Source organism: Paramisgurnus dabryanus, chromosome 11 (genome assembly GCF_030506205.2).
Source record: "Paramisgurnus dabryanus chromosome 11, PD_genome_1.1, whole genome shotgun sequence".
NCBI classification, from domain to species: domain Eukaryota; kingdom Metazoa; phylum Chordata; class Actinopteri; order Cypriniformes; family Cobitidae; genus Paramisgurnus; species Paramisgurnus dabryanus.
This window is the reverse complement of record NC_133347.1, coordinates 4,435,485-4,448,213: the sequence shown is the minus strand read 5'-3', so window position 1 is coordinate 4,448,213 and position 12,729 is coordinate 4,435,485. Positions and strand designations below refer to the sequence as shown.

The 12,729-nt window shown below is 40.8% G+C and overlaps 1 protein-coding gene across 3 annotated transcripts in view; it reads left to right on the top strand.

Annotated features, from left to right (window-relative positions):
* The first annotated feature begins 1,855 nt into the window (after positions 1-1,855).
* Positions 1,856-12,729, top strand: part of adra1aa (adrenoceptor alpha 1Aa) — a 29,353-nt gene continuing 18,479 nt past the window's right edge. Inside the window, exons 1-2 of one of the 3 annotated variants that reach the window (XM_065248234.2) lie at positions 1,856-2,161; positions 10,704-11,865. In XM_065248234.2, coding sequence (XP_065104306.1) covers positions 10,962-11,865 — 904 coding nt within the window. In that variant the 5' untranslated portion in view covers positions 1,856-2,161; positions 10,704-10,961. The other 2 variants (XM_065248233.2, XM_065248235.2) reach the window with 2 other exon arrangements.

Below are 12,729 nucleotides of genomic sequence, written 5' to 3'. Positions count from 1 at the left end.
TTCCTATTTGCTCGCTCCTATGTCCTATACATCCTGGGATCTGAAAACCGATCGAGTTCCGCCAACCCATTCTCCAACCCATACGATTGCTTTGGTCACCAAATACGACCAATGTACGACTGTACTTTTACTTGCGTGTTGTGTTTTATATGGTTGAGAAGTGGTTGGGTTTAGGGTAAGGGTGAGGGTGGGGTTAGATGCTCCAAAATATCTTTAAAACCATAAATGTTAGTGAAACAGTTTCTACATTTACAAATTCATAAAATTAAATGTGTCTAATCTGATGTATAACTGATGTATGTTCTACTGCAGCTACAGGACACTAATACCTTAATACGTCACTTTACGCTGTAATAAGGTGCTTGCACAAACGACCTATGAGGTCGTTATTTTTGGCGGACAGTCCCTCAATTCTTAATTGCACCGCAATGAGGTGAGGAACGAGGAGGCTTTATAAGAAGTCATGGGCGACTATACAGAAGTGTATCCATGCGGGAGCGTTTTATCGACTAAACGTGACACACATATAAATTACAGAGAAGTAGTGTAAAGATACAAATAACCAGATGCCAGATTAGATCTCTTTCCTAATGTTCCTCATTTCTAAACATCTCTATATTTTATCTCTTTGGATTGTATGGCACTTTGGCACAACTTGTATTGTAGACAGTACTTTATGAATAAATGTGTTCTTTTCTTCTACCTTCAGTAATAAAAAGTTACTAAAGTACATAATTTCAAATGCATCATGGGCCAGAACAGATGTTTTTAAGATCAACAATAAAGATTTTATTTCTGTTGTGTTTTTTCTAGTCGTGTTATTTGTCCTGATTGATTTTTCAATACTGCACTACCCATTCAAATGAAGTTCTTTGTGGAGGCAGAGATAGAAATAAACTCTCATTAAACACGCTTGATTGTCTCTAAACCTGATCCTATTGCAGGTGCACAGCTGAAGTTCACGATCAACCCTACTGAGGTTTAAATTCTTGTAGCTCAATGAGTAGAGCATTGCATTGGCTATGCAAAGGTTATGAGTTCAATTCCCAGGAAGCACTTATTGCTATTTTTAAAATTCGCTGTAAGTTGCTTTGGATAATGCATTAATGTACATGTAAATAAACATGGTATTGTTATCAATTGTTATGTTGTCGTCTGATAGCAATCACAGTGAAAATGTTAAATTGCTTTTTTAATTAAAGCACATGTCACAACGTGTTGTATTTGTTTTTGTACACATCTTATTAAAATGTCTAAATGTCATCACATTCAATACCAACATATGAAAGCAAATGACATTAACAAACAAATAATGCTAGAGCTTTCAAAGATATTTTGTGTAACTTCTTTTTAACTAGTTGGTGTGACGATTAATTTTTGTGAATAAATTTCCTTCAAGTTGATTAGTAAAGAGTAACCACTGGATGTGTTACACTACTTTACATTTATACACATTAAGTGTCTACTTTTATTAACAATATATTGCATTTTTATTTAAAATCATTTAAAAGCATCAACAATTAACAAGCTTGAATACTAAGCATTGGCTATATTTAATTACATAGAACCAGAACCCTGCTTGCTAGTCATCTACTGAAGGCATCATTTTTGTAATACTTTTATGTGTCCACAGTACATTATATGTCTGGAAAAATACCTAAAATACATTCGCTAGAGAAAAGTGTGACAATTATATCATCCCCCCATCAAACCCCTCCCCCTGTAAACGCCATCCACCTCACCCGTTAAACGCGTTCCCTTCTATTTTCTCACACAGCAGTGGACGCTGCGAGCTATTTTAACCACGCACCGCGTCACCAGTTGATTCATTTACCTTAGAAGTGATGAGCACCATTGGCCACGTCCACATGCCCAGAGCGCAGCACCAAAGTTTGTGCGTAAAGGAGGCGGCGCGGTGCGCGCGTCGTGGGGAGCCATGACTCATTTCACAGTCACTCTCCTCTGAGAAATACTGATGTCCCGAGCATCGCTCGGCTTATATGCGTGTGTGAAAACACAAAAGTGCACTTGACTCGCTGAACTTGAGCTCTGCCGTTTCCACAGCAATCACAGAGGACGGAGAGACACGCGAGGACGCGCGTCCCCTTCTGCTCCAAACATCTCAGCAACGGAGTTCTTCCATGCATACCGTGAAACTGGGGTGAGTGATGATACCACGTATGCGTTTTGAACATGCAATCTTCATGCATGTTCACAAACTTACGCACGAAATTGTAGCGCATGGCATTTTAAAGAGGTCGTTTTAGAAATAAGTATATATAATGTTTCCAAATTTTAGGATAAATAAGAGCCTTTGTTGCTGATACTGGGGATGTGTTTGGTGCATACTGATGTAGTGCATTGATCAGCTGTGTGTTTTCTGCGTCCTTTCCCTGCTGTCAGTATGATTTACGCGTGATGGGCAGGCTGAAAAGGTTACTTTCGTCTAAAATTGAATTTACTAAAATTAGTTTGATCATAACCTTGAACGTCCACAGCACATCTGTTTCCAACCTGTTCAACAGGAAGAAATCTAAACTCTGTGGTGTATTTTTTCCTTAAAATAAAAATTACATATAAAAAGGATGATGTTGGTTTGCATCCTAATATATTAGTTTATCTCAGTCCACTGCTTAAATAATATAGTTAATGCACTAATTTTAACAATGTTTTATTTGGATTAGTTTCTAATTAATATTCAAATTGGTAATTGATGCGTAACACGTCTAATCTTGTTTTTATATAATGTATACAAGTATACAGAACAGAAACATTATATTTTACATTTATGCTTTAGGCTCCATTTTGACTTGCATTAGTTTTTTGTCAATATTTATATTTGATCATATATGTTTTTTTTTATAATAGTAATGCATCTATATAAGCTTTTTTAATTTCAATAGTTTCCAAATTTACACGATCAGGTACTTCAAGATGAATTTTTGTTGGACATCTACAGGACATTTTCTTGGTTTCACTTTTCTGTAATCGTTCATATTTTCTCTTTGACGTGGCGGAGAGAACAGAATAATATGTGCTCATCACAGTCACTCAGCTTTGCCGCTCCTCGAATGTTCTAGAAAGCCTAAGACCTGAGCTCTTAATCAGGAGAGATGCTGCACTGTCCGCATGACCTCTCCATCATGTGCCGTGGTCTCAATGCTTTGATGATGCATAAACAAAGCAGGTTCAGTGTCATTCGGGCCACTGATGGAATTCATTTCTGCCTCTTAGGAACCTGTGCATTTGCAAGCTTCAACAGGCATTACCTTCCAGCGGTGAAGCCTAAATATTTACCTCTCTTTATGTAAAAGAAGTCAACCGTTTCTATTAATTTCACAGGCGGCTTTGGTGATTACAGAAGGAGCGCTGCAGCTCTGGTTATTGCGTGCCGCTGCGGGGATGTGATAAGTACTAGGTGAAGAAGACCAATAATTGTGATTTAATCTCCGTCGGAGAGACGGAGTGTGGCCCCGGAGCCACCGAGGGTCCGTGAAGCTGAAACTGAACTGATGGAGTGTGTCTGATGAGTGACTTTCAAACTGCCTGCGGGCCATCCTGTCTTCCTGACTATTTGTTAATGAACAGAGACTCCTCTGGAGTCCTTAAAGGACCTGTGTGGTCAAAAGGATTTACTCACCTTAATGCTGTTATTTTTTTAGTGAAAAGCATGAATGGACAAATGTTAAACTTAATGCAGGGCCGAGCAGCATCGGCTAATGCTGAGTTTACACCAAACGCGGTTTGGGCGTCAAAATCGCGTCTACCGCGCCAGGTTTGCCGCTTGAACATTTTGGATGCATTCGCGCGTGTAGAGCGGAGTAGACGCGCGGAAAAAGCAAGCATTTGACGCGCGTCCGAGGCAAACTCCGCTTCTTGTGGGAGGGGCAACTGCTGTGCGAGTGTCTGTTTGCAAGATGACTGATGTTACTTGTGCATTTATCAAGAGAGTTACCAATTTTGTATTGGTTAACCTTACTATGGGGAAAAATAAACGGCGCGGGCAGATAAACGTCACGTGACTCAAAAGTGAAGCGTGTATTACAACTTACCAAGTTGCCCAAAGTCCTTACTGACACTCTTCCAAGCGAGGTCCTTTTTATTCCTGTCTCCTCTATAGAAATAACAACTTGTCATATAGCTCCGAGTGACTGCTTGAATGAGTGACTCCGGGCGGGGCTGCCACCACAGCAGCAGGCAGGCTCCTGATTGGTTAACGCGGCGCGAAATTCCGCCAAAGTTCAAATTTTTCAACTCGGGCGTCAGCCGCAAATTCGCGTGAACCGCAAGATGCACAAAAAGCACCATTCGCGCTTACCGCGCGTACCGCGCACAACGCTCAATTCGCGCCTTTCGCCCGAGCTTCACGCGCGAAAGAGGCGGAAACGCGTCTTCCGCGCCGCGCCGAACGCCTCTTCCGCGCCGCGGGACCTCCTGACGCGCGTCAACGCGTCTTCACATTGACTTAACATTGAAATCACTCGCGCTTCACGCCCTTACCGCGGTCGGTGTAAATGCAGCATTACAGTTCGATTTGATGCGAGTTGATTTCTAAAGCACTTTTCACAAGTTTGCTTTGCTTTACAGTAAATGCATATTAGTAAAGACATGAAAATGTTAAGAGTGTACATGGTATTATTGCAGATTTGTTTCACAAAAGATGTACATTAGTGATAACTGTGAAAATAATTATCTGTTAGTTTTTAAATCGGACTGGTTTATTCATAAAACTGAAACCTGTAACTTTTTCTGTTAAAATTGAACAAAAAATCTGTATTCGAGTAAGTAGAACTTCTTCTTCTTACCTTACCCCAATTAACAATGGTATGCTTATAATAACGATTTATAATTTCAGTGGCCATTTTCGTGGGAAATATGTGAAAAAGTCTTTTATCTCATACATCCGTAAACAGAAAGAAGAGGACCCGGCTACTTCATTAAATGCATGTGCATTTTCATCTTGTTTATACAGTTGTAGATTTTAAACTTGAAATCCAGGAGGAGCCATTTGATCTGTAAAGTCTTAAATGACGATCATCTGGGGAACACCATGTACAGTAAATATGTACATTTATTACGTTCATACATCTGGGGGAATCATCTGTTAAAAGATTACTCCACTTTTATAAAAAAGAATTCTGGTAATTTACTCACCCCATGTCATCCAAGATGGTTACGTCGAAAGGTCATGCATGACGTATGCGAAACTACCTTTCCAGTGTTTACAAGGGTGGAGAAAAAGGGTCGTTGTTGTATGTGGAATGATACTAATTAACGTCTTTGTGTCAGTTCACATATAAAAAATGCGTGACCTTTCACCGTGATTACGTAATATGTAAGGTCGCGCTAGCGCATGACACAGCTATTGCAGGACGAGAAGTTGTGGTTTAAAAGTACACATTATTTATTTTTTTGGCAAAAATGATGATCGTTTTGCTATAAAAGATCCTTATGCCTCGGTTGGGATCGTTTGAAGCAGGAGTGGGGAACCCTGGGTCCTGGAGGGCCACTATCCTGCAGAGTTCAGTTCCAACCATAACCAAACACACCTGAATTTCATTTCCAAGTAATCCTGAAGACTTGAATTAGATTTTTCAGGTGTGTTTAATTAGGGTTGTAACTAAACTCTGCAGGACAGTGGACCCCTCAGGACCAGGTTTCCCCACCCCTGGTTTAACCCCTTTGAAGCAAGAAAAATCCTGGAATGTTTTCCTCAAAAAAAAAAAAAAAAAAATTCGACTGAAGAAAGAAAAACAAACTTTGATGACATGTGGGGGTGAGTAAATTACCAGCATGTTTTTATAAGACATATCAACATCAGAATGTTTGAAATATTGGAGCAAAGATTACGTTTTCCTATGAACTGCTCTGAACGGCAGATTCATCCGCGGTGAAGCAAAATTTTGGCCTCTCTATCGCCATCTGTGTTTGAACTATAAAACTGCACTAATTTACAGAGTAATTTTCTGTATTTGAAACATACTCCGCAAATAACTGCAATTTTTTAGTTCCAACAGAGATGGCGATAGAGAGGCCAAAATTACAGATTGCAGCTTTACACAAGAATGTGTATCTAATTTTGCACTAGATTTGTATTAGCGATGCTAATTGTAAAATTGGGTTGTAATCGGTCACAGTGACCCCTCAGTCATCATAAAATCATTGTGGAAGTATTTAACATAACATGACAATAGGGGGCGTGCACACCAAGGCGTTTACGCCGGCATATGTTAACAATCGTGTCCAATGGAAGTGCCGTGCTTTTCAAAAATGCCAGCAGCTAACCAATTTTGTCTGAGCGCCGGCACGCTGCGTTTTTTCGCGCTCTGCACTGAGAGTTTAAAAATGTTCAACTTTGGGTGAAACGCTCAGCTCGTCGATATCACTTCTCACTCATCATAGTGGTGAGCGTGCGGGAAAAATATCACAACAACCAACTGGTGCATGGTTAAACAAAGCAAAAGAATCATGGCAACAAAAGCGCTCGGCTAAAAAAGCTTGCATGCGCCTACAGTCAGCATCTGCCTGACGTTTTCAGAGGCGTTTAAACGCTTTGGTGTACACGCCTTTTTAAACTGCTAGTCTTCTGAAGTCTTTTGAACAGTTTGTGTGAATAAATGAGATTTTGCATATAGTGTCTGCACAGCAGATGTAAGTACTCATTTATATTTTTTCACGAGGTTACGGTTATTTGACAGTCATGGTCACTGAGCAAACTGTAGAAAAAAGAGCTGTATAAATATTCTTTAAACATCAGATTTTCTTTACAAAACAGCATATGTGTTTAAAATAAAATGAGAGCGAGTAAGTGATGGCAGAATTTGAGGCTAATTCATTTAGGCTGTATAACCCTCACAAGACCAGACATTTACTTTCTACCTTTCACTGAATTGCTGAGATTCTGCAGTGTTATGTGAACCGCCATATGGGTGCCAGTCTGGCAAACCTTAAGGTCTCTTCCTAATGTTTGTAAAAATAATCTGGCTGTCACTTTTATTTACCATTTGCTGGAGGACAACACAACAAATGCTTTGGTGCGCCAGTAGGCAATTTCAAGAGTCTTTTAGCATTCGCAGCGTTTCGAGATTAGATCATATGGTGTGTTTTATTATGTATAACTCAACTGAAGTGAGCCGCTATTGAAGATGGTTGATAGGAGCTTAGGAGAGATGGTGTTTAAGCAGGCAGGAGGGCTCAGCCAGCTGAGGTTCAGAGCAGCTGGCGTGTCAGCGTGGAGTTTCACTTGCACACCGGAGAGCCCAAAGGTCAGACACCGGTTGATGCGTGGTGGGGAGATCAGAGACCGCTGCGTGCAAGCCGAACTCGACGATCTCTGTCGTTGGACTTTTATTAACACGCTGCGACTGGTGAACCATAAAAGAGATTCGTTTCTCGCACCTGGGCGTACAAAAGGAAAGAATGAAAGTTGTGTTTGAAGAGGAGGCAGAGAGGAAATGAATGTAGACGCGGAAAGGCAGATAGCGTGACGGGGAATCTAATAAACTTACAAATAAACTTACTTTTAATGAATGTTCCTGGTTTTATAGTGAGTGACTCAACAGTGCAAGTTTGTTTTAATAACTTTTGTGGATAGCCATGTGAGTAAAAAGAGAAATAATACAACCCAGTATAGAGCGGTTTTCAAGCAATCCAGATTTTTTACTTTTGCCTATTTTCAAACTAGTCTCCTGTATAGCTCAGTGGTATAGCATAGCATTAATGTATAGCCTACCTTATGTACTGTAAGTTGTTTGGATAAAAGCGTCTGCCAAATGCGCAAGTGCAATGCATTTTATGCTTTCTGCCTTTTAGGGCGTTTTCACATTAGCACTTTTGGTGCGCACCCGGGTTCGATTGACATCAGAGTTCGGTACATTTGGATGATGTTGTCTTCCGAACTCGGGTGCGCACCCGCGAAACGTACTCGAGTCCGCTTAAAAAGGGTGGTCTGGGGTCCGGTTCATGTGAACTCCAGATCGGTTCGCTGCTAATGTGAGCGCAATCGTACCAAATCGACTTGACTTTTTGTTGACTTTTGTTCTTATTTTTTTAAACCTTTGGTTTTGTTTTCAAAGAAATAATACAGAAACGCACTTGCGTCTGTCTGCCCCAAACATACTAAAGTCGTTTCGATGACAACAGGCTGTCCGCCGACGTCAATTTTTGCGGAGGCATTCAGAAATCATGGCTGCGTCCCAAATCGCCTACTTCCATACTATATAGTAGGCAAAGAGTACGAGAAGTAGTGCTTTTCGCCTACTATATAGTATGGAAGTATGCGGTTTGGGATGCAGCCCATCTCTTGTCGTCTTCTCGTTTACAGCGGTTACCAAGCAACATGAAAACGCGCCGGCTGCAGCTTGATGATGCAAGCGTACCGCGGTTCGGATGCAAAAATAATATGTGAACACAGTCCATGGGGGGCATAGGGAGGGGGGAGCAATCGAACTTGGGTTCGGACCAGGCAATCGCACCAAATGTGAAACCGTCCTTAGTTGTGACTTCTCGGTTTAAAATGTGGTTTAATTATATTTCCAGATAATGTAAAATGAAATATTTGTGTTAATACAGTGTAGTAATAGACCCATTAAACGTTAAACCTTAGGTGTGTGTTTGTGTACGTCACCAACAACCTAACAGGTCCTGTTTTCTAAAGCACAATTCCCAGTTGAGCGGAGTCATTTTATTTCCTAACACTTCTGTATTGTCCAGCCAGTGCAGAAGTCACCTCTGCGCCTCATTATGCTGGCAATCCGATCAATATTTCGACTGATGTCGGAAACGCGAGAGTGGGAGTGTTAATCTCGCACGCATTTCTCCTTTCAAAGTAAATTGATAGACTCGGAAACGGCTGGTGGGCAATCTCATTAGATGCAATTAGTGTCAATCTGGAGAAATAATGGTATAGTAATGGGAAAAAAATCATCAGAATGATAAACCGAAGCGTGCATACAGTTCGAGATTGTAGAGGATTCCCGGTGTCCGCAAATTCACGTGTCCCTGCTGGTACGGTAGTTTGCATGCTTGAAAATCACTTTGACGGCATTAAAAATAGATGCAGCAGACGGAGCAAAAACAATTTACATTTTCCCATCAGTCTCATTGTGTCAGGCATTGTGTTAGAGACATTTGTTAAAGTAAAACTAATTTCTGGAGGTCAGGTAGTCAGAAATGTCACAAAATAAACAAAACAAAACAATACGTTTTATATGAACAGGAGAAAATGAATTTTGTTTGGCAGCCGACAGATTTGCCTGAAAGCGTTTGAAGTTTAAATATGTTTTGGCATGCTTTTTTCTTTTCGCAAGCATAAGAATTAGGCTTGATTGAAGGGGAATTAGAGAGCTTGAAACTGAAAAAATTACAAGGGAGCCTTGTGTTTTTCCCCAGTAGGTGCATTTTTCACTACTGTGAAGAAAAAAGTCTGTTTTTTACAGGACACAATCTTTTTAAAATGCTTGTAAGAGGTAGTTGTTGTCCTGTGTGGATATAAAAAAGTAAGTCTTCTGGGTGACATATCGGTCCAAATCTCTATGATGTTGCTACTTGGGGTTAGGTAAATAAATGGCATCCAAGACATAAGTGAGATAAAATTAAATCCATGCATGGATGGCCAAACAGGATTTGAAAGAAAAGTCAGGTTCACCCAGATGAAAAATCATCATACAGGAAAACTGCATTTGCAAAACATCCTCGAAAAGACATTGAAATTCGGCCGAACCTCCTGAACAGATTTTAATGTGATTTGTGCGTACTAGATAGTGACTCTATTAGAGATGCATGGGAACCGAGTGACCGTTTATTTTATTTTGCCCGCATTGGTCTTGTGTTTGACGTGATAAATTACTCGGTCCAGAGGAAAATCTTAATAGAACCCATCAGAATAGCATTAGATGTGAATGGGATCCACAGAGAGCAATCCATTATCACGGCGCTTGTGTTCGATGTACTATAAATGAATGAACGTGTTAAACAATATCCACTGAAACTAGCTCATAATTTAATGTCATGCCCTCGTCTGTCGTTCTCAAGAGAAATAATTTCACACTTAATTTGCATGCATGAATAAATAGCGAAAAACAGAGAAATTGTTGGATGATGAATGGAATTTGTACGTTGATAAAGCCCAGCTTTAATTAAATTTCTCTCCGTTTTACAGTTTTCAAACAAAAACCCGCACAGGTGTTTCATGATCAGATCCATCTAGACTGGAATCTGCTCTTTAGCCAAAAATCTGCACATCGCATGCCAAAAAGCTTTTGACTTTGTCCTTATTATTTGCTTTTCAACCTCGACATCAATGACATCACCCCGTACTTTGAATGTAAATCAAGCAGCACATGGACATTAGGAGCTTTATGAACCTGTGAAGAGATTAGCAGGTGTAGAGAGGTAATTAAGCTGTTAACATCTTCATACCACTGATCCATCGATGCATCGAAGACAGATCATCTGTACAGATGAAATTACAAGACCTTACAGCCAAATTCGGCTTGTAGCGTAATAGACCATACAAATTTCAAAGACGTGTCTTTTCTCTCAATCTGATCTGTTTTTGTTTTGTTTAATCCGACTCACCAGCTGCATACGGTTATGAGCATGTCAAAACAATCTCCTACAATTTATGATTTTCATGACAGAATTTCTGACTTTTCGAACAGTACAATATGTTAACTTTGTGATGTTTATTTTTGCTCCCACAGCTATTTTCCATAAAGGCAGATCATTAAAAGTCCATCTAGGAAGTTGGAAAAAGAGACAAACAATTTCATTACGTTCTCTGGCAGATGGACGCCTCACTGGAAATGCTTCAATGTCCTTGTATCTCAGCCAACGCAGTACCGGTTTCGACCATTTCTCGGACCGCTGGAGAGAATCCAATATTGAGGAACGAACTAAACTGAGGCCAGCACCGGATACCACATAGCAGAAGTATCCTCCTTGAACAATATCTTGAGCAGATGAGTCCCCTAAAAGACAACATGACCCCTGAATCGTTTGCTGACAACTGCACCAACTGCAGCCAGGTTCTCATCCCAGAGCTGAATGTTATGAAGGCTGTAGGGTTGGGCATTGTGTTGGCGGTCTTCATTGTTTTTGGAGTTCTGGGCAACATCTTGGTTATCCTCTCTGTGGTTTGCCATCGCAATCTACGCACGGTTACCCATTACTTCATTGTGAACTTGGCAGTAGCAGACCTTTTGCTAAGTTCAACGGTTCTTCCATTCTCTGCCATCTTTGAGATGCTAGGCCGTTGGGTCTTCGGTCGGCCCTTTTGTGACGTATGGGCGGCCATGGATGTTCTTTGCTGCACGGCGTCTATCATGAGCCTGTGTGTGATTTCGGTGGACAGATGTATCGGTGTTAGCTATCCTCTGCAGTACCCTTCGATTATGACGGAGCGGCGGGCGTTGCTGGCATTGGTTGCGCTGTGGGCACTGTCCATCACCATTTCTATCGGGCCTTTGTTTGGCTGGAAGGAACCGGCGCCGAAGGACGAGTCTGTATGCAAGATAACAGAGGAACCAGGCTATGCCATCTTCTCAGCATTCGGGTCTTTCTACCTCCCGCTGGTGGTCATCTTGTCAATGTACTGCCGTGTGTATGTGGTGGCGAGGAGAGAGACGCGTGGACTGATTAGTGGACAGAAAACTAAAAAAACTGATCACGCCTCTGAGGTTGTAACCCTGAGGATACACCGCGGCAACACCACGGCGTCTGAGGACGAGACGTTAAGAAACAGGACACACTTCGCTTTGCGTCTGCTCAAGTTCTCACGTGAAAAAAAGGCAGCTAAGACCTTGGGCATCGTGGTTGGATGCTTTGTCCTGTGCTGGCTTCCGTTCTTCTTGGTTCTTCCTATTGGTGAGTGTCTTTTTAAAAAAAATTTACATTTATGCATTAGATTTTTTTATCTGTATGTGTGTTTTCTGGGAATTGAACCCACAACCTTCTGCATTGTTAACGCAATGTTCTTCCAACAGAGCTACAAGAACCTTTGAGTGCCCATAATAGTCCGTCCTTCCAGAAAAACGTGGAGGTTTTTTGTGATTGTTGCGGGTAAAAATCCTTAATCTTGCGGAACGTTTTCTTAAAAAAATATAATGGAATATATGCGGGATATTTATGCAATTTTATGCAATGAAATTGCGGGAACTTGCAAAAATTGCGGGAACTTGCAAAAACTGTGTGAAATTGCAAAAACAGTTTGCAGCTTTTCATTGATGTTCACTTCGCGTAATTACGTCACTTCCTAACATTTCCATGACAACAGGGGACATGGCTGCGCATGTGTGAAATAAATGCAACAATTTTCAACTTTCTGCTAAGATATATATGACTTTTTGCTACGAAAATGCGGGGATTATGAAATCCTGCAAGCCCCCCGAATTTTGTGAGCAGAAATCTGCAATTTGTGCGGCGAAAGTGCAGCGTATTTAAAAAATGCGCCCCCTGCATAAATATGCGGACTTTGGTTGATCGCATAATCGCGTTTTTCTGGAGGGACTGAATAGTAAGCAAATACCCATTTCGAAATTCAGACATATTGAGAAACTTCAAGATGCTCACGATATTTAACAAAGTACTTTTTTAAGTTAGCTTTTATGAAAGAAAATCGTAATTCTCAATATGACAGCTATAGGATAGAAATCATTTTATTGTAATGCCTGCTGTAGAAAGCATGTACACGCTATTCGGACTGACCTGCATTGTTTTATAACAGCCTAC